Source organism: Monodelphis domestica, chromosome 4 (genome assembly GCF_027887165.1).
Source record: "Monodelphis domestica isolate mMonDom1 chromosome 4, mMonDom1.pri, whole genome shotgun sequence".
Lineage (NCBI taxonomy): Eukaryota > Metazoa > Chordata > Mammalia > Didelphimorphia > Didelphidae > Monodelphis > Monodelphis domestica.
Genome location: NC_077230.1, coordinates 174,956,859 through 174,977,381, shown reverse-complemented (window position 1 = coordinate 174,977,381; position 20,523 = coordinate 174,956,859). Strand labels below are relative to the sequence as shown.

The following is a 20,523-nucleotide window of genomic DNA, read 5'->3' as shown; positions in this document are numbered from 1 at the left end:
TGTTATAAGTACAGTTTTAAGTTCAGTGATTTACTCTGATGTAGATAACCCTGAGTATAGAAACATAATGCCTTAGGATCACAAATTCCATCATCTATGCAAGGGAAGACTTGGTTTCTAAGAGGCAACTTAGCTAATTTGAAAAGGCTCATTATCAGTAAAGTGGCCACTTAGTAATGCATTCTTCAGCAATGACAACTTAAAAAAAAAAGAAAAATGGCTAGAAATTGGACCTCAGTTGCCATTCAGTCTAATCCATACTTTAAAAAGAAGTCTTCTGCACCAATAGTATTAAATTCAAATAAAAACAGACCACTAAACTATGTGGAAGGATCTCTATGGGCAGCTTAATGAAAAGCACATTTTAATATTATCAGTGTTCTATTGTATTTTTGTTGTTAAATATTTCCTAAGTACATTTTAATCTGGTTTGGGCTACTCTCAGTAGTTTTGTGGCATTGTGTTTGACACATCTGTCTTACATCATACCTAAGTGATTTTTCAACTTTTGCTTGAAGACCTCCAGTGAGGAAGAAACTCTTCTAAGGCAGTGCATTCTGCTTCTCTGTAGCTTTAATTAGTAAGAAGTTTTTACATCCATCAAGCCCCACCTTTTTCTCTGTGGCTTCCATTGTTCCTAGTTCTGCCCTCTGGGGCCAAGCAGAACCTTCATCAACATGGCAGCCCTTTCAAATACTTGAACACTGCTAAGTCCTCTCTTTCCCAGGTAAAATATTTCCCTGTTCCTTCAACTGACCTACATATAGCATATAGTATGAAGCAAAGACTTATCTGGACTCTTTCTGCTGATTTCTAGAAATTTTGGGATGTATTTTATGAAATATAGCCCCCCAAAACACAGAGCTCTAGACATACTCTTCATAGAGCAGAGTACAAATGATCCTGTTATCTCTCCTTATCCCTGGAAACTTTGCTTCACTTGCTGCAGACTAAGATTGCTTTAACTTTCTTCCTTAGCACCCTGTTGAATTATATTGAGTATAAAGAACACTATAACCTACACATATTTTAAAATGTATTGTTGTCTTGCAGTGCCTCCCTCATTTTGTGTTTGTGAGATTGATTTGTTTATTCCCAAGAGTAAAACGTTTACATTTATCCCAATTAAATTTTGTTTTATTCTTTTTAGTTCTATGTTCTGTCAAGGTTTTTTGAATTCTGATTGTCACTATTATTTTACGTGTCACTTTCCACTTTTTTCATTTGAAATTGAATAACCTTGTCATCTCTATATTTATCCAGTAATAAATAGAAACCTTAAATCACATAGAACCAAGAACCAATCTGTAGGGCATTTTGCTAAGTTGGCATCACATCTTTTGTAACTTTCTCTGGGCCCAGCCATTCAAACAATTCAAAATCCACTTGGTTATACTAGATTTTGTCTTCATTTCTCCATTTTTTTTAATTCTTACCTTACATATTAGAATCAATACTGTATATTGAATCCAAGGCAGAAAAGTGGTAAAGGTTAAGCAATTGGAATTAAGTCATTTGTCCAGGGTCACAGAGTGAGGAAGTATCTGAGGCCAGATTTGAACCCCAAAACTCCTCTCTTCAGCCCTGGCTTCCAAACCAGGAAACCACCTAGCTGCCTCTCATCTTTCTTTTCTATATAAACAATATGAAAGATTTATATTACTTTATTAAAATTTAAGTAAATTTTATACACAGGATTCCTTTGATCTATTATTCTAGCCACCTTAATTCAAAGGGAATAATTTAAAAAATTATTTTTAACAGGAAAAAATAAAACCTATAAAGAATACCTATTCTCCAAACTTTGACTTGCATAAAACTGGACAGATAATAGAGTTGGTTTATCAAGAATACATATCAGTTTGGACACTAAACTGGCCTCATAACTGAATAGAAAGACAGGGTGAGGTGACATTTGGGAAATCATGTAGCACTTTTAAAGATCCCAATCTCCTCTATGAAACAAAAGCCTATCTTTTTTCCTTTAAAAAAAGCAATTGGTTCTGGGCAGCTGGGTGGCTCAGTGGATTGAGAGCCAGGCCTAGAGACAGGAGGTCCTGGGTTCAAATTTGGCCTCAGCCACTTCCCAGCTGTGTGACTCTGGGCAAGTCACTTGACCCCCATTGCCTAGCCCTTACCACTCTGACCAAAGGTAAGGGTTTAAAAAAAAAATCATTAAACTGTGGGAGTAAAAACATCGAGCAACTGCTTGACTACAGGGGCTGAGGGGAAATGACTGAGGAGAGACTCTAAATGAACACTCTAGTGCAAATACCAACAACATGGAAATGGGTTCGAATCAAGAACACATTTGAAACCCAGTGGAATCACGTGTCAGCTATGGGGGGGAGGGAAGAAAATGATCTTTGTCTCTAATAAATAATGCTTGGAACTGATCAAATAAAAATTATTTAAAAAAAAGAATTGGTGGTATTTGTTCTAAGACAGAACAACCTTAAGGGCTAGGCAACCCCGGAATTGTTGCCCATATTGCAAAGCTTAAGTTAATTTGTAAGGTTATTCAGAAAAATGCATCATAGTTAAGTGAGTAATGTCAGAAGTTGAGTTTATGTTTCCATTAGTTGACTTCTTATATTAATCAGAAAAAAGCAAACTGATATTTATTTTTGGAGAATAAATAGAGTTATGACATCACTAAATGTGTGATTAGAAAATGTTGCGTGTTTTTCAAGGATTTTGGGGAGTGGTCCAATGGATAGAGCACTGGGCCCAGAGTTAAGAAGACCTGAGTTCAAATTTGGCCTCAGATACTAGCTTGTTGTGTGACCATAGACAAGTTATGTAACCTTGGTTTGCCTCAGTTTCCTTATTTGTGAGATGAGGATAATAAAAGCACCTATCTCCCAGAGTGGTTGTGAAGATCAAATGATATAATAATTAGGATGCATTTAGCACACTGCCTAGCACACAGAATTTAACTTCAGGAGTTTGGACTTAAAATACACACATACACACACACACACATACACAGATTCTATAGCTTGGCAGATAAATTCTCAGTTGACTTTGTTTGAACTAAATATAATCTAACCTTTTTTGGCCAGTAACTAATGCCTAAAAGCTGAACTCTGAGGGTCCGCTCATACTGTCTCATTTAACAACTATTTGTACATGGTATGGACAGAGTATTTTGTTTATTCACCAGAGTATTTGATCTGCAGTGTTCCTCCTTTAGACTTTCTTTTTTAGCACTGAAATGTTTTTCTTGCCCAAGGAATACTTAGGCCATATTAACATATTAGAGATTAAAATTAAGAATTTGTTCAGATACAGTTTTTGATATTATTTTCACCCAACAACATATTTTTGCTTAGGCTGTTTTAGAACTGGTATAAGTTTTGAAAAGGTCTGTTTTGATTTTTGTTCTTTGGAGTTTGAGGAAAGGACAGGAATTCTTTTGGAAGTTGCTACAAAGAAGCTACTGATGGTATGATAGACATAAGAGATATAACCTGTAGTCTAGACCTTATGTCTGGATTTAGAGAGACTGAGCTCAAATGTGGCAGGGATTTCAGGAGAGAGAGGTTAAGAGTTCTCACAAAATTTTCTCTTTGGCTTATATCCCCAGGCTTCCCCTGGGAACATCTGAATATTGTTCATGTCTAGGTCTCTGCAAGGGAAAAAAAAAGTAAAAGAGCTTTCCATTCTCATGAAAACAAATACTCAGACTAACAATAAATTGAATACTGAGCAGATTTTATTTCACCTTTCAAAAAACTCTAAACACAAAGAACTTAAAGAGCCAATAAACAGTCAAGAAAATTCTTTCCTGCACTCTTGAGTCTCCTCTCCCCCAGGGGAGACTTAATAACAATAGTCCATGTTATGAATGACTCTATAGTTAGGGCTCCTAAAAAGGGAAAATGCTTGAGGCTTATTTAAAAAAAAAAATTAACCCCTCTCTTTTTGGAGATCTCCAAGGAGCCCTACAGCCTTATAAAAGAAACATCCTGTGATTGAAGCACTGCTATACAAGAAAAGTACTAGGAATACCTAGAGGGTTAACTTTTCTCCCTCAAATTATAGTCCACCTCAACTATTTTTACTACTTATTATCTAACCATGAGTAAATCAACCAACAGCCCTAGACCTCAATTTACTAAATAAAATTAAATGGTTAGATTGATAATATATAGACTTCCAAGATTAAAATGCCTGTTTATTCAGTGATTCAGATTTAATTTTTGACATCTCTAAGGAAGAAAAGCAAGAGAGGCATACTGTTAAAATATAAACAAAAAAGAGAGAAACCCTCGTGAGAATGTTAATTTTTTAATTTTATTAAAGTATTGATCAAACCTAGTCAATAGTGTAATACTATTTTATGTCTTCTACTCTCAGTTTTGCATAGCATTTTAATCTAGTGTGACCCTTTTAGTGATGTGAGAATGAAATGTATTTGACTGCTTGCTTTGGGACAGACTATTTCCGGTAATCAGTCTTTTTAAAATGTGCCTAGAAAAATTTAACTGATGAAATTATAATTTTATGCTAACAGTGGGATCTAGTTTTCATCTTTCATTATTTCCCACTATGCTAATCTGAGAGCAAAGCTCCTGTTGTTTTAAAGCGAGCTAGAATCAGTACCCCAAGGTATCCTGTAGAGTGAAAAAAAAAAAGACTTTTTCATAGATCTTTGTACTTTCTTTGTGTTTTCAGGCTATGTTCTTAATATTGATAAATCCAGTGTTACAGAAAACACTTTTGAATATGTGAAAACATTTTTAGGACAATTAATGTTTGCCTTTGTAGATGATGGCTGATCTCATGTTCAGAAAACAGGACTATGAACAAGCAGTGTTTCATTTTCAACAGCTTTTAGAACGCAAACCAGGTAAATATTTTCTAAATATACTTTAAAAATATGAAAATAATACTAGGCTGCTATTCTAATAGATATTAGACAAGAATACTTTATCATAATTCTTTTGGAAAACTTATAAAATAATACTTATATGCATGTCTGTTAAATTTCTGTCATTGAAAGGTTTTTGCAGTTTAAAGGCAGTCCAGTAAGCATTTTGTTCCTAGGTCCTGTGATTTCACTTAAGTGATATTTGATCCTGAGGTAATATATAGCAAAGGCAGTTAGTCTTTCTTAATATATGGACAACTCAAAGAAGCAGAAATTATACCACTCAGTATATTTACTAGAACATTTTATATGGAAATGTATTTGAATAACTTCACTTTTTTCTATTATCTTTTCTGGGGACCCTCCAATTATGCACATTGGTAGAGATCATGACATTCCAGGATTTAGAATCATATAGGATCACCAGAGAAATATTAATACTTTATTGAAAGAAGAGTTTTACAGTGCTGAACAATGAGCTAGTAGGAGTAGCTCAGAATCACTGAAAACTTTGAGCAATTTCTCATATGTCACATGCCCTCCTTTCCCCTTCTTACTCATTTCCAGGTCTTAATGATTATCTATTTGTTAGTGTTCACCCAAGATATATATACTGATGTACTGAATCAATAGCCTACCCATCTAATTCCTCATCTGCTTGAGTTTGCCTATGTGGTTTGCTAGGTTAATTTGTTTTGAGTTTCTGTAGAGCTCTTTAATCCAAACTGTGTGATGTTCTAGGATAGTGAACCTTTTAGAGGCCACATGCCATGTCCCTTCCCTCCCAGACTGTGTACAATGCCCCCCTCCACTGCTTCCATACCCAGATAAGGAAAGGAGAAAAGGAGGGGAATGGCCTGAGCATTCCACTCAGGGAAGGGAGTAAGTGAGGAGGAGTTGGGGAGGTACAGTGAAGAGGGGGAAGGGAGCAGCTCTGTCAGAGTCCCTCTGCCTTTTTTAGTAACTAACTCTTCAAGGCATGGCACAAGTGTCCACAGAGTGGTTTCTGCATGCCATTTGTGGCACATCTGCCATAGGTTCACTATCACGGTTCTAGGGTTTCATTTATTCATTTAGTATCATCTAAAAACAAGAACATCTAGAGGAACCTCTTTCCATGAGTAATCCTTTTGTCATTTGGTCTTTGGACAAAGAATCCTGTATGATACTGGCAGACATCATTGGCAAACATCTGTCTCTGCTTGTTATTAACATTTCAAACACTCTTTGAACAATGTTATCTTTGCATATGTCAGTCTTGAATGATCATATATGCATGGGAGATACTTTGTAGAGAAGAATTTTTAAAATCTTAAAAGTTGGGGGCAGCTGGGTAGCTCAGTGGATTGAGAGCTAAGCCTAGAGATGGGAGGTCCTAGGTCCAAATCTGGCCTCAGACACTTCCCAGCTGTGTGACTCTGGGCAAGTCACTTGACCCCCATTGCCTAGCCCTTACCACTCTTCTGCCTTGGAGCCAACCAAGATGGAAGGTAAGGGTTTAAAAAAAAATCTTAAAAGTTGCATTTTGTTCTGCTGAATAAAATGCTTTTTTTAGTAATTAATAAATAGTAAACACAGCAAAATCTTGTAGGCTCTGTAACTTTCAAAAAGTCATCAGTGATAGGATTTCTGGGGTCAGAGCCAAGCTGGCTGAGTAAGGAAAACACTCAGCTGAGCTCTCTCAGCATTCTCTTCAAAACAAATTTTAAAATTAACCCCTCACATCAAATTCTGGAGTGGTATAGCCAGCAAAAGGTCAGAGTGAGACATTCTTCCAGCCCAAGACAATTTAGGGGGTCAAAGAGAGAAATCTATGACATGGAGGTGAAAGCTAAACTTAGCTCATGCAGATAATAGTTATGAGGCCCCATATTGACAACAGAAACAGCAATGGTTTTAGAATCCCTCAAGCCAGAGATTGTAAGAGGACCTGAGACTTGGGTCAGAAAGAGATTACAGGGAACTCTTACGTAGGTCCTATACATAGGACCAGATGCTATTTTTCAACTTAATTGTCTCTACCTACATCTGAATCCATAGTTCTAGATTGAGTGGGACAGTATTGCCTTCGGTCACAAGAAATCAGCAATCCTGAAGAATATCATCCCTTCTGACTCTCAAGGAATTGGGGACCCTGAGGAACAATCTCACTTGTGGTCCAAAGGCACTGGATCAAAGGCACTTTCTGGGTACAGATCAGAGTGTAGACCAGGAAAGCAGAATCCATACCTCTTCCAGATCACACAACTTTGGAAGCACCAAAAACTTCCTGCTTCCTAGAAGTAGTCCTCAAAAACTCTGTGAACAAGCCAAACATTTTTTTAAAAGACAGAAAGAAAAAGCCAAACATTGATATAGTAGCCCTTCCCAAAAATCCAGGAGGAGAGCCCATTTTTAACATAAGTTTCAAGGTCAAGAAATAGGGTAGAAAAATAAGCAAACAATACAAGCATAAAAAAAAATCACCATAGAAAGCAATGTTAACTGGGAAGATCAGGACACAAACTCAAAAAAGGACATTGAAGTCAAAACACCATAAGGCAGTCTCAAAGAAAAAATGTGAATTTGTATACAGGTCCAGCAAGAATTCCTAGAAGAACTAAAAATAATGTTCAAAGTCAAGTAAGAATGGTGGAGGAAAAATTCAGTAAAGAAATGACATAAGTTCAAATCCAGATTCAGATACTAGCTATGTGTGACCCTGGGCAAGTAGGATTTAATCGTAGGATTTAAATTAATAAACAGCAACTCCAAGTATTAATTTTATAAAGTTTATTAATAATCACTTGAAGTAGAAGGAATAAAAAGGAAATAGAAGTTTAAAAAACCTAATTCTTTAACAAAATGAAGACCACATGACTAAGTTTTCCTTACATGTTTAAAAAGCCTTCTCCATCAAAGCTCTGACAGGAAGACAAGAGAATGAAAGGCAGGGCTACACCAAATTTATGTCCTCCCTACATCAGCACATAAGATGAGGAGAATGGGGTGCTGGGAATTATAGTTTTTAGGGTAACAGATTCTAATTACACAGATGTAACTCTATTTGCCTTAGTTTCCTCCTTTATAAAAGGAGCTAGAGAAGGAAATGGCAAACCACTCCAATACCTTTCCAAAGAAAACCTCCAAAGGGATCATAAAGTGTCAGATATGACTGAAACAACTAAACAACAGCAAAAAAAGGCACAAAAAATTACCAAAGAAAATAACGCCTTAGAAGTGGCCAAATAGAGGTAGAAATATTCACTGATGGAGATAACTTCTTAAAAATCAAAATTGACCAAATGGGAAAAGATTATAAAAGTCTAATAATAAAATAACTTCTTAAAAATTAGAACATTAGAGTTGGAAGCTAATTACTCCATGAGAAATCAAGAAAAATAAAACAAAGTTAAAAGGATGATAAAACAAGAACACGTGAAATATCTCATTGGAAAAATAACTGACCTGGAAAATAGATCAAGGGAGACATAATTTAAGAATTATTGAACTATCTCAAAGCCATGATCAAAGAAAGAACCTAGATATATTTTAAGAAATTATCAAGAAAAATTGGCCTAATAGCCTCAATATCATGGAACCAGAAGATAAAGAATTCACTTATTACCACCTAAAGGAAATTCCAAAACAAAAACTCCTAGCAATATATATATATATAGCTCCTAGGTCAAAAAGGAAATGCTTTCAAGTTTCCAGAAAGTAACCATTCAAATATTATGGAGCCATAATATGGACTACATAGGATTTAACAGCTACCAGGTAAAGGAGCAAAGAGCTTGGAATATGATATTCAGAAAGGCATAATGTCATAGATTACAACCAGGAATAATCTACCCAGCAAAACAATCTACTCTTTCAAAGGAAAAAAAAGATATTTAATGAAATAAAAAACTTTCAAGCATTTTTGATGAAAAGACCAGAGCTAAATAGACAATTTTACTTTCAAACAAAAGACTTGAGAAACATAGTGTGATGAGGAAAGGAGAAAAATGAGTGCAAACAGGCAAGAGAAAGAATTTTTCACAGAGATCAGTGTATTGGATTTACCACATGCTATGTATAGACTGTTCTGGAATGTGAGGGAAAAGTAGAAAAGGGGACACAGAGAATTGCCAGGGGCTTTTTGGTTTCCTGTTTCTTGGAGAGCCTGAAGCAATAACTTCCTCCTGCTTGGGATCTCTATCAAGTAAAAGAGAGTTTTGTTTCCTATCCCCTTGAAACAGAAGCCACCAACTTTGGTATCCTGTATGATGACATCTGTCATACTTTGCTATCTACTTGTGTTCCAGCCTCCTGAGAGGCTGCTCTGAGCTCTGTCTGGCCAGCCAGTGAAGGAAGACTAACAGGCCTACAACCATCTTGGGCCTAACCAGCCAGAGTTGATCCCTGAGATAAAGGGTCAGCCTACCTGATCTAAAGTACAATGATATACCTTACCAAAACTTATTTGGGAGGATTTTAGTCAGATAAGTTAGACAGCGGGGGATTTTTAGACAATGAAGGGATCTAAGGAACTGGAAGAAACTGCAGGGACCTTAGAAAGGTGGGAGATACAGCTAGAATTTCTTAGAGGAGGACATCCTTTCCCCTAATCCTCCTGTCCTGCTTACTGTGGTTTAAATAAAACCCTGTCTTTGTTTTTTTAAACTGGTCTAGAGTCAGACAAGCACACTAGACCCATGGGTAGGCCGGTCAGGCCTATCCTCACAGAGGGTGTCAAGTAACCATACATCCGTAGTATCTCACTTCCACCAAAACAGCTATCCATACTATTTATAATATTGCAATAGAAAAGGTAAAGTTGAAAGAGAAGTCATAAAATAACCCATAAGGTTACATTATTTGCCTTTTTAAATGAGATGATACCTACTTAGTAATCAATTCTAAGACAGAAGGTAAGGCTTTAAAAAAAAATGCTAGTTATAAACATAAGACAGGAAAAGGAAATTGAAGGATGAAAATAAGCAATGAGGAAACAAAAGTGTCACTTATTTTTAAAAACAAAGAAACAAAAAAAACCTTTTACATTCTTAGTATCAATTCTAAAGCAGGAGAATGGCAAAGGCCAGGCAGAGTTAAGCAACTTGCCCAAAGTCACAAAGCTAGGATGTGTCTAAATAAGATGTGAAAGTAGCTTCCCAACTGCAGGCTTGGCTCTCTATCTACTGTACTACCTATCTGACCCCAAACTATTAATTTTTGCAAATGGTATATTGGTATACTTTAAAAACCTTAGAAAATCATGTAAAAACTAATTAACCAATTTACAAATTTAGCATTTATATGATATAAAATAAACCCATAAATCAACAACATTTTTATATATTAATAAAACCCAGCAGCAAGAGATAGAATGAGGAATTACATTGAAAATAACAGAAGACAATATAAAGTACTTGAAAGTCTACCTGCCAAGACCAACTCAGGGATTATAAGAACACTTTTCATATACAAATAAAAACAGATCTAAACAACTAGAGAATATTAATTGCTAATGGGTAGACTGAACCAATATAATAAAAATTCTAATTCTGTCTGTTAATCTACACATTCAATGTTATAACTATAAAATTACCAAAGAGTTAGAGCTAGAAAAAATAAAAACAAAATCATTCTGGTAGAACAAAAGGTCAAACAATCAATAGGAAAAAAATGGGGAGGTAAGTGACTTAGTTCCAAATCTCAAACTCTATTACAAAGTGGTAATCATTTTGGCAGGATGACAGGTTGATGACTTCATATATAGAGTGCCAGGCCTCAAGTTGGAGAGATTCATCTTCCTGAATTCAATTCTGGACTCAGATGCTTATTAGCTATATACATACATACATATATATATATATATGTATATATATGACCAAGGGCAAGTCACTTAATCCTGTTTGCCTCAGTTCCACATCTATAATATGAACTGGAGGAGAAATTGGCAAACTACTCCATTATCTGCAACATCCTGTCTAAGAAAACCCCAAAGGGGGTCACAAAAAAGTCAGATATGACTAAACAACCATTATCATCGAAATAGTCTATTATTGGCTAAGAAATAGAGTGATGGATCAATAGAACAGATTACATTCATAATACACAGTGGTAAACAACTATAGCAATCTAGTATTTGATAAACACAAAGATCCAAGCTTTGGTGGCAAGAACTCGACATCTGACAAAAATTGCTGGCAAAGCTAGAAAGTGGTTTAGCAGAAATTGGGCATAGACCAACATTTCACATAATAATAACAAAATGGATAAATAACTTGGACATAAAGAGAGATGTTTTACATAATTAGGGGAACATGGGAAAATGTACCTATCTCATCTGGAGAAAGGAAGAGTTTATAACCAAATGAGATAGAAAGGTTCACAGGAAGGATAATTTGGGTTATATGAGATTTTTAAAATCACAAATAAAACTGAAATTTAGAAGGAACAAATAAAACTGGAAAAAAATTAATCACAAGTTTCTCTAATAAAGGCATAATTTCTCAAATATATAAGGAAATTAGCCAAATGGTCAAAGGAAATTAACAGGTAGTTTTCAGAAGAAGAAATCAAAACTATCAATCATCACGTGGAAAAATGCTCTAAATTAACTAAGAAATGCAAATTAAAATAATTCTGATATACTACCTCCCACCTATCTGGTTGGCTAATATGACAGAAAAGGAAAATGATAAATGCTGGAGGGAATGTAGAAAAATAGAGATACTAATATACTTTATAGAGTTGCTAACTGGTCCAACTATTTTGAGAATATTTTGGAACTACTGTTAAAAGGCTATAATTCTTTGCATATCTCTTAACACAAGAAATACTTTTACTAGGTCTGTATTGCCAAGAGGTCAAAGAAAATGGAAAAGTACCTCTTTGTTCAAAAATATCAATAGGTGCTCTTTTTTGTTAATGTAAAGAATTAGAAATCAAAGGAATGCCTATCAATTGGGGAATGACTGAACAAGTTGTGGTATATCTTTGTAATGGAATGTTGTTGTGATATAAGAAATAACAAGCAGGATGATTTCAGAAAAACCTAGGAAGACTTATATGATCTCATGCAATGTAAAATAAGCAGAACCAGGAGAACATTGTACACAGTAACAGAAATATTGTATGGGTGATCAACTGTGAAAGATTCAACCTCTATAATTAAAAAAAATGATCCATGGCAATTCCAAAGGACCATGATGAAAAATGCTGTCTGCCTCCAGAAAGATATCTGGTGAACTCTGATTGCACATTGAACCATACTTTTTTCACTTTGTTTTTATGGTGGGTTTCCTATTTTCTTTTATAACATTGTTAATATGGAACAGTGTTTTATATGACTTCCTATCTACCATTATCAAAATGCTTTGTAATTTGGGGGAAGGAGAGAATTTGGAACTCAAAAATTTTCAATAGATTGCTAAAAATAACTTTACATATGATTGGGAAATACTTAACTATATAAATAAAAATATATTATGAAAAAGTAATTTTTGAAAGTCTGACCCTTTCTCGTATTCTCATCATTGAAAAATAGACTACATAGATCCTTTTCATGAACATTTTATAGAGATAAGAAAGTAATAGAGGCCATTTGTCATTGATTCCTTCTGTCACCAACGATGAAAAAGTCTACTTAAAATATAGACAGAAAAAACCTAAGTAGCTCATTGCTAACCATTTTATTATTTTAATTTACATTTCTCTAATTATGTCTTTTCCTGTTCCACTGATTTCCTTGAGAGTAAATCTTCCAGAATATTGAGTGGATCCCTCATGGCAATCTTATGGGAGGACATAGATGAGAATTGCCCAAGATGAATAGGAGTCCTCTCATCAAAAATTGCAGTAATATCTATCCATTAGATTGTCTTTTGTCATAGCTATAGGCTACCTGAGGTCATTTTAAAAGTTTCTACCTTTGACTGTTTCAGTTTTTTATATGCTGCTATTTAAAATATAAGTATTAATTACTTAGCACATTTGTTACCCGTTCTGAGGACTAAACACCTCTAAGCAGCTTAAATTTTTTTCCCAGCTAGTCAACTTTCCTACCATCTGTTCTCTTTTAGCTTCTCTTTTTTCCTTTTTCTCATATTCTTTTTTCCCTAGTATATCGAGTATATTGTGTTTACCCTCACACTCTTAATTCAGGGATATTTTTCTAGAAAAAGTATGTAACTTCACTGTTTAGTTAATATAATAAGACCCATATTTTCTATAAATTTTTTAGCCTTTTTAATGATTTTCAGCCATTCATCTTTTAATCCTTTTTTAGGAGTTTTACACCATTTCAGTTTTAGGAATTGTATGTACCCTACACCAAGCAAGCATTTACAAGGTGCTTGCTATGTGCCAGCCACGACTACCTAGTTGTAGTCAAGAGAAATGGCCAAAAGCAGAGGAAAATCTGAGATTTAAAGGAAATGAACCCAGGAGAGGCAGATAGAACATTCAGGTAGCCAGCAGGGGAAGGGAGAATTGAGAATTCCATGGAAGATTCGAAAAGCAGAAAAACTGTTGAACAGAGCTGATTCTGGTCACCAAAGAGCTAGGGAGGAGAGTTGCTCTTCTAATACCCCTTTTACCTGACTGAGCTGAAGAAAGTTCTTGCCCATTGAAGACACCTACTGATTTAAAACTAACTTTCTCTTAGGGGAAAGTCAAACCATTTTTCTGAAGAGACTTTATGACCAAAGCCTTCAACAGTTGATAGGGAAAGGATATTAGGGACCTCCTATCTCTTCCCTCTACCCTTCTCTCTCCCTATCTTTCCTTTCCAAGAAATAAATTAGATATTTTAGTTTACAGAAGACTGTTTCTAAGTTGTGTAATAGGAGGGAGGATTTCAAAGTCAAAGAAGAAAGCTGGGAGGGGTTGACTCACCTCCTGGTCAGGTCAGAATGCTATTAAAGTTGTCCAGCCCAGTGGAAAGAAGAAGGAAGGTGCTACCCAGAAATCAGTCCCCAACAGCAACTGGTTTCCTAGTCCTAGCATCTTTCAAGCAGCCCCTCTGTCTCTCCCACTATTACACTAGGAAATAGGGATATGAAGAAAAGCAAAACTAACCCCTATCTCAGTGAATTCTCACAGGGACAATAATATCTAAAGAGGTACATACAAAATCTGTATAGAGTAGGTGAAAGGCACAGATGGCCAAATGGTCCAGGAGAAGCCTAAAGAAGATGGAATTTGAAATGCCTTTGAAGAAGCCTTGGAAACTGACAGGAGATAGAGTGTGGGAACAGCAAATAAGTATCATAGTGCATGGAGAGAAATAAAGTATAATAAGACTAGACAGGTACAAAGAGACCCAAGTTATGAAGAACTTCAAATGCCAAAGGGGAAAACATCAAGGTGGGTTATACTTGGTCAGACCTATACTCTATAAAAAAAAAAATCATTTTGTTACCTGAGTGGAGTTGAATAATTTAAATGGAGCCAAGAGTTGAAACAACCAGACCAGAGACTTGTATAGTTGTTTACGTAAGAGTGATGAGGGGCTGAACTAATATGTATGAGTAAAGAGAAGGAGATATGAAGAAATATTATAAAGATAGAAAAATGATTGATACTAAAAGTGAGGAGTGGAGGATGAGAGGGTGATTAGGAAAAGGGAAAGTTGACAAGTATTTATTAAGCATGTGTCAGGCACTATGCTAAGTGCCTTAACAAATAATCTCTTATTTGATCCTCAAAACAAACCTGGAAGGGTATGTCCTGTTATTATCCCCACTTTACAGATGCAGAAACTAACTCCAACAGAGGTTAAGGGTCATACAGTGATAAGTTTCTGATAGTCAAACTTGTCTTCCTGTGTCCAAGCCCAACACTCAATCCACTGCTTAGGAATTTCTTTTCTTGCTTTAAGTGCATCACCTAGTGATAACACAGGGTCACCAAAGTTTAATAACTTATTTCAGTGTGTCATGGTTGATGTGAAGACTAAATGAGAAAAAAATACATCAAATGCTTTGCAAACACGTTTAGTTGTTAAATTTAATCTAAAATTTCAGTGTCTTTAGATTAAAATTAAAAGAACATACAATAGCAAAAAGCAAATATCTGAGGAAAACTGGACCCTCCTGATCCTAACAGCTACTTCATTAGATTATGAGCTCCTTGAGGGCAAGGACTGTCTTTAGCCTCTTCTTCTATCCTCAGTGCTTTTTCACAGTTCCTGGCACATAGTAAATGCTTAATAAGTGCTTGACTGACTAATTTCTTAATCAGATACTCAAAATTTTACTTTGATTCTTCACTGAGCCTTTGATCTCTTATTTCTGTGTGATTATTGTACATTACCTATAAATCCTTCACAGGGAATTTGCCCAATATGCCATCAGTTTCTTCTCATGTTCATTTCAAATTCCTTCTGATGACATCCTTTAAGCCAGTTTTCTTATGCATTCCTGATGAATGGTATTTTGCACCATATTCATGTCTACTATATACCATCATATCTCATTGCCTTTTGTGTAACCCACCACTACAAAATGTTATGAGAAAGGGTAGTTAGATGGCTCAGTGAACTGAGAGTCAGGCCCAGAGAGAGGAGGTCCTGGGTACAAATCTTATTTCAGATACTTCCTAGCTATGTGACTCTGGGCAAGTCATTTAACCTCTATTGCCTAGCCCATACCACTCTTTTGCCTTTGGACCCATAACACAGTATTTATTCTAAAATGGAAGATAAAGGTTTTGAAAAAATGTTACATAAGAATAATCTATATATACATACCTACATAGAATCCTTAATGAAAGTGTGAGGAGAACCAATACTCTTCAGCCACCCACATTTTTACAATTAATAGTTGACCAAAAGTTTTAAAGAATTCAAAATCAGATAGTGCCTGTTGTTTGTTAACTAAAAATGTATTTGCTTTAAAGAATAAAAGGCCACATTAAGGATTTTCCTTCAACATTGTGTTTCCTATATGTGTCAGAATTATATATGAGTCCCTAAAAGATACAACAATAATTACCTTATTTAACCCTCTGACTATATCATGTGAGACATAAAAGAAGGAGATATATGCTTCCCCAAAGGTATTTGCCACTATTGTGGGGTGTCCACCTCAGAATTCAAACTGATAAAGGATTCCTCAAGGCTAAATAATAAGATCTTCTAGACTCCAGTTCTTAACTTCAGGTTCACAAATCCAAAGCATCTGTACCTATATTTAAGGGGTTCCATAAACTTTCTTTTCAAAATATTTTGATATCTGAGTTTTAATGTAGTTTGTTTCCTTCATTGTATTATGTATTTTATGCATCAAAAACATAATAAGTACTAGTCCCATAGACTTCACCAGATTGCCAAAGAGGGGATCATGACATTTTTTTTTAAAGTAAAGAAACTCTACCTTAGATCCTTCCATTTATGATTGGCCCTTTATTTTGAGGCATCCCATACTAAATATGTGTGTGTGTGTGTGTGTGTGTGTGTGTGTATGTATATATACATATATTGCTTTCTATGGTGTACTGCTTTGGCTTTTCAGAGGAAAGAAGGAAAGTTACAAGAAGTTCCTTTCAATAATATTCATGGAGCATCAATGTATATAGTACTATACCAGGTTAGACAAAAGTAAATGTGATCTTCCATTTAGTTTAGCCATTGAGGCACAACATATACATGAAGAAAACTGAAGAATTATAGAACTTAATAAAGTTGAGTATTAACTTATGTTACAGAAGATGAAAATGTTTAAGAACTGGAAAAAATCAATAAAAAATATTTGGTCTAAATAAAAGTATAGTCATCAAGAATGTACATAATCAAGGAAGGCTTCTTGGGAATAAAAATTCATTATATTTTTTATTTTTTTATTATTTTTATTTTTTTTAAACTCATTAAAAAACAAAATTAATTCTTTTATGTGGGAGAAGATTGAGACCAATTATAATTGGCTAAAAGAAGAAAATACAGATATAAAAGTGTTGGTTATATGTTGGCATCCATCTTGGTTGCTTTATATGTACATAATCTGAAAGAAGATAAGGAAATAGAATTCACAAGTTTGCCAACTATCAAATGTTGTCATCTGCAGCAGTTAAAATTTCTGTCCTCCAAACAGCAAGCATCCCTACCTTTCCACTCAATATAAATATAAGTTTTTAAAATATATTTCATAAATGTGTACATCTTTATAATTATGTATTAAAACAAATAAGTTATATAAATATAAAAGTGGAATTGGAGGTCAAAAATGAGGTGGCACATAGTCTGTAGTCATGCCAAATTCTATAGCATAGAAATGTTCAAGAATTATATTCAAGTGAAATGTGACTCTTATACTTAAAGGCCACTGGCCCTAGTAAAGCAATGAATAATACATCCCAGTGAGTATATATATCTTTCAAATTTGACAGTGTAAATTTTGACTGCCAGAATCAGACTGGCTACCAAACCAGCACTCATGTAATAGTTCTATCATTTCATCATAATATGTTTTCATGTTTACCTTTGAAATATACTTTCAAGTACACTTAAAACTCCATTTAAAATTTTGTTAAAATCAAAATATCTGTGTTTCTAGACAATTATACAACATTATCTCGTTTAATTGATCTACTAAGAAGAGCTGGAAAACTTGAAGATGTTCCAAGATTTCTTTTGATGGCTGAGAAACATAATGCCAGAGCCAAATTTGAGCCAGGATTTCAGTACTGTAGAGGACTATATCTTTGGTAAATTAATTTGGTAAATAAAATTTCCTTAAAACAGTTTCTTTTAAATCTACCCTTGTGTTAAACTGAAATTCACCATTTTATTCAACAATGTGAATGTTGTGAAATATTCTTACACTTTATATTTGAGACACAAAAAAGGAATTTAATTTGAAAGTTCAATCATAGTATTTGGATGCTTGAAGGAAAAAACAATACTTTGTTGTTTGTTGTTTTTAACCTACTAAGGTATACTGGAGAACCAAATGATGCCCTTCGACATTTTAATAAAGCCCGGAAAGATAGTGACTGGGGTCAAAATGCTATTTACAACATGATAGAAATCTGTTTGAACCCAGATAATGAAACTGTTGGAGGTGAAGTATTTGAAAATCTGGATGGAGACCTAGGGTGAGTCACTGTATGGCCATCACTCTAATTTTTTTAATAGGTTAGAAGAGATATTGAGCCAATGTACAAGGAAAGGTAAAATTCTAGTGAGCATGCTACCAAAAGATCAGAGAAGCTGGTTTAACTGCATAATTGACCTTTTCGCCTCTGGAACAGAGACAGGAAAAGCATTTGGAGTTCCATTGAATCAGAACAGGCTTTAATTTTAAAATTAGCTGTCCCACCCAGATTTATCTTCCAGAAGAACCACTCTCATCCTAAGAGTCATTTGTTCAAAGGTCTTAAGTGGCTCGCACTGCCAGTAGAATGAAGTACAGATTCTTCAGCCTGAAGTTCAGATTTGTTTCCCTATAACACCTGACTTTTCAGTACTCTTTCAATTAAACTGAAATTGCTGATTTTGAGCTCTCCTCTCTTCACATGTTTATGTTCTTTCTGCCTCAGGTTCCTGCTTAAATTCTACTTCTTCCCTTAATTCTTCTTTGATTCCTACACTAAAGTGTAAACTCTTTTCTTGCAACTCTCATCAGTGTTTTTATACATCTCTATTGATAGTTTGTTTTGACTTATATTACAATTTTTTTGTGATCTTAGATTATCTACCCTTTATAAGTTACCTGAAAAAAAGTTTTGTGACATACACATCTTTCATCCTCTGAATCATGAAGCATATTATCACATACATAGTAGGCATTCAATCATATATTAAATTGAAATAGATTTAATTTATTTAGAAAAAAATGAGAGAAATTACAGAATCTATAGTTAATACATACTCATCTAAATAGTAGCTAAGAATTATTGTGTTTCACTCAATAGGTATTGAGTAGCAAGTGTTTTCAAGCTGCATTAAGTTCCATTAGCAACATAGAATAAATGTAAGACTTGACTCGACCTCAGGAAGCCTCACATCTCACTAAAGGATAAGACCTACCCCCATGAAATTATTTAGTAACAATGCAAGATAATATTTTATTAAGTCCCAAAATGAATCCTAAAGATAAGTGAGTTCAGAGTGAAAAGAGAATTATGTGGGTTGTGGTGCTCAAGGAAAAATTTTCAGGGAGGTAAGTAGGACTTGACCTAGATTTTGGAAGATTAATAGGATTTAGAAGAGTATTTCATGTGGGGGAAATGACAGAAGTAGACAGATGAGTGGGCAGATAGTTGGAACAGTAGATAGAGCACCAGATCTGGAATCAGGAAGACACATCTTCTTGAGTTCAAATATAGCCTCGGACACTAATTGTATGACCCTGGGCAAGTCACTTAAGCCTGTTTGCTTAAGTTTCCTCATCTGTAAGATGATGTATAGGAGGAAATCGAAAGCCATTCCATTGTCTTTGCCAAGAAAACCTAAATGAAGTCACAAAGACAGGAAAAACAACTACATCAGCCAAACTAGAACAAATCAGGGATGGAAAATAATGAGATGACTATAGTTAGATTGGAAAGGCAGGATGGAGATATGACATTATCCATGAAATAGTAGCACAGGGAATTCAAGATGCAGAGTTATGATAAAATAAAAATGGTGTTTTAGAAAAAAAGTCTGATAATAGTATGCAAACTAGGTTGGAAATTGAAAATAACTAGGTGGCTATATCAGTAGTCAAGTCAAAAGATGATAAAGATCTGAGAAGACCATGGCATGGGCAATGGAAAGTATAGATATATGAGAGAGAATAATGTTACATGTGATATACCATCCAGGTGGAAATGCACAGTAGCTATATGGAAATGCAGAAGCAAAAAGCTTTAGAAAAGTGGACTCAGCTGAAGATAAAGATTTGGATATTATCTCCAAACAGATGATAATTGAAGCAGTGAGAGTGAATGAGACCTCTTAAGATCCCCAGTACTGAGAGTTTAGAGAAAAGAACAAATGACCAAGGACCAAACTTTAGGTAGAACAAACCCTGAAGAAGAACAAAATGGAGAGAAAGCATAATCAGAAAGGTAGAGAACCAGGATAGTGCAATGTGACAGAAACTGAGAAAGGGAGAAAATCTAACAGAGAAGGGGACTAGTTACCAGGATTAAGTGCTACAGAGAAATCAAGGAGAATGAAAACTGAGAAACATCCATTGGATTTGGTAAAGGGGAGGCCATTGGCATCTTTCAAGAATAATGATAATACATTTTGTCATCAGACATTTTCTACTGCAGCTAAAATTTATAATTTGTTAATAACCAAAATGCTATCACTCCTAACTATATACACTATTCAGCAACCTCACATATGAGGAATTTACCATTTTTACGTCTTTATCCTATCATTTCCATGTAAATAAGTTTGCTATTTTTCCAATGTCTAACTTCTGCTAAATTGACATTTATATTTATAATAGAGAAACCATACACAGAAACATCCTATGAATTGCCTTTTTATTCCATAGGAAATCAGAATTATTATCTAAGTAAGAACTAAGTTCATCTTTTCTTAAAAAAAAAAACATTCTCAGCAATCTTTAATATGCCTGTTCATTATGTAAAGTCTGAGTGGCCCATTTTTAAAGCAAGGTCACCTAAATGATGGACTCATTCCAATTTTCGCAAACTTTATTTAGAAAGCAAGAGGG

General features: G+C 34.8%; 1 protein-coding gene across 5 annotated transcripts in view; it reads left to right on the top strand.

Annotated features, from left to right (window-relative positions):
- The window catches only part of TTC21B (tetratricopeptide repeat domain 21B), a 109,610-nt gene that overhangs the window by 75,103 nt on the left and 13,984 nt on the right, over positions 1-20,523 (top strand). For all 5 annotated transcript variants that reach the window (XM_056797221.1, XM_016433674.2, XM_007494302.3 and 2 more), the window contains 3 exons: positions 4,774-4,855; positions 17,401-17,551; positions 17,780-17,941. In XM_056797221.1, the coding sequence (XP_056653199.1) occupies positions 4,774-4,855; positions 17,401-17,551; positions 17,780-17,941 (395 nt within the window). The remainder of the gene's footprint in view (positions 1-4,773; positions 4,856-17,400; positions 17,552-17,779; positions 17,942-20,523) is intronic.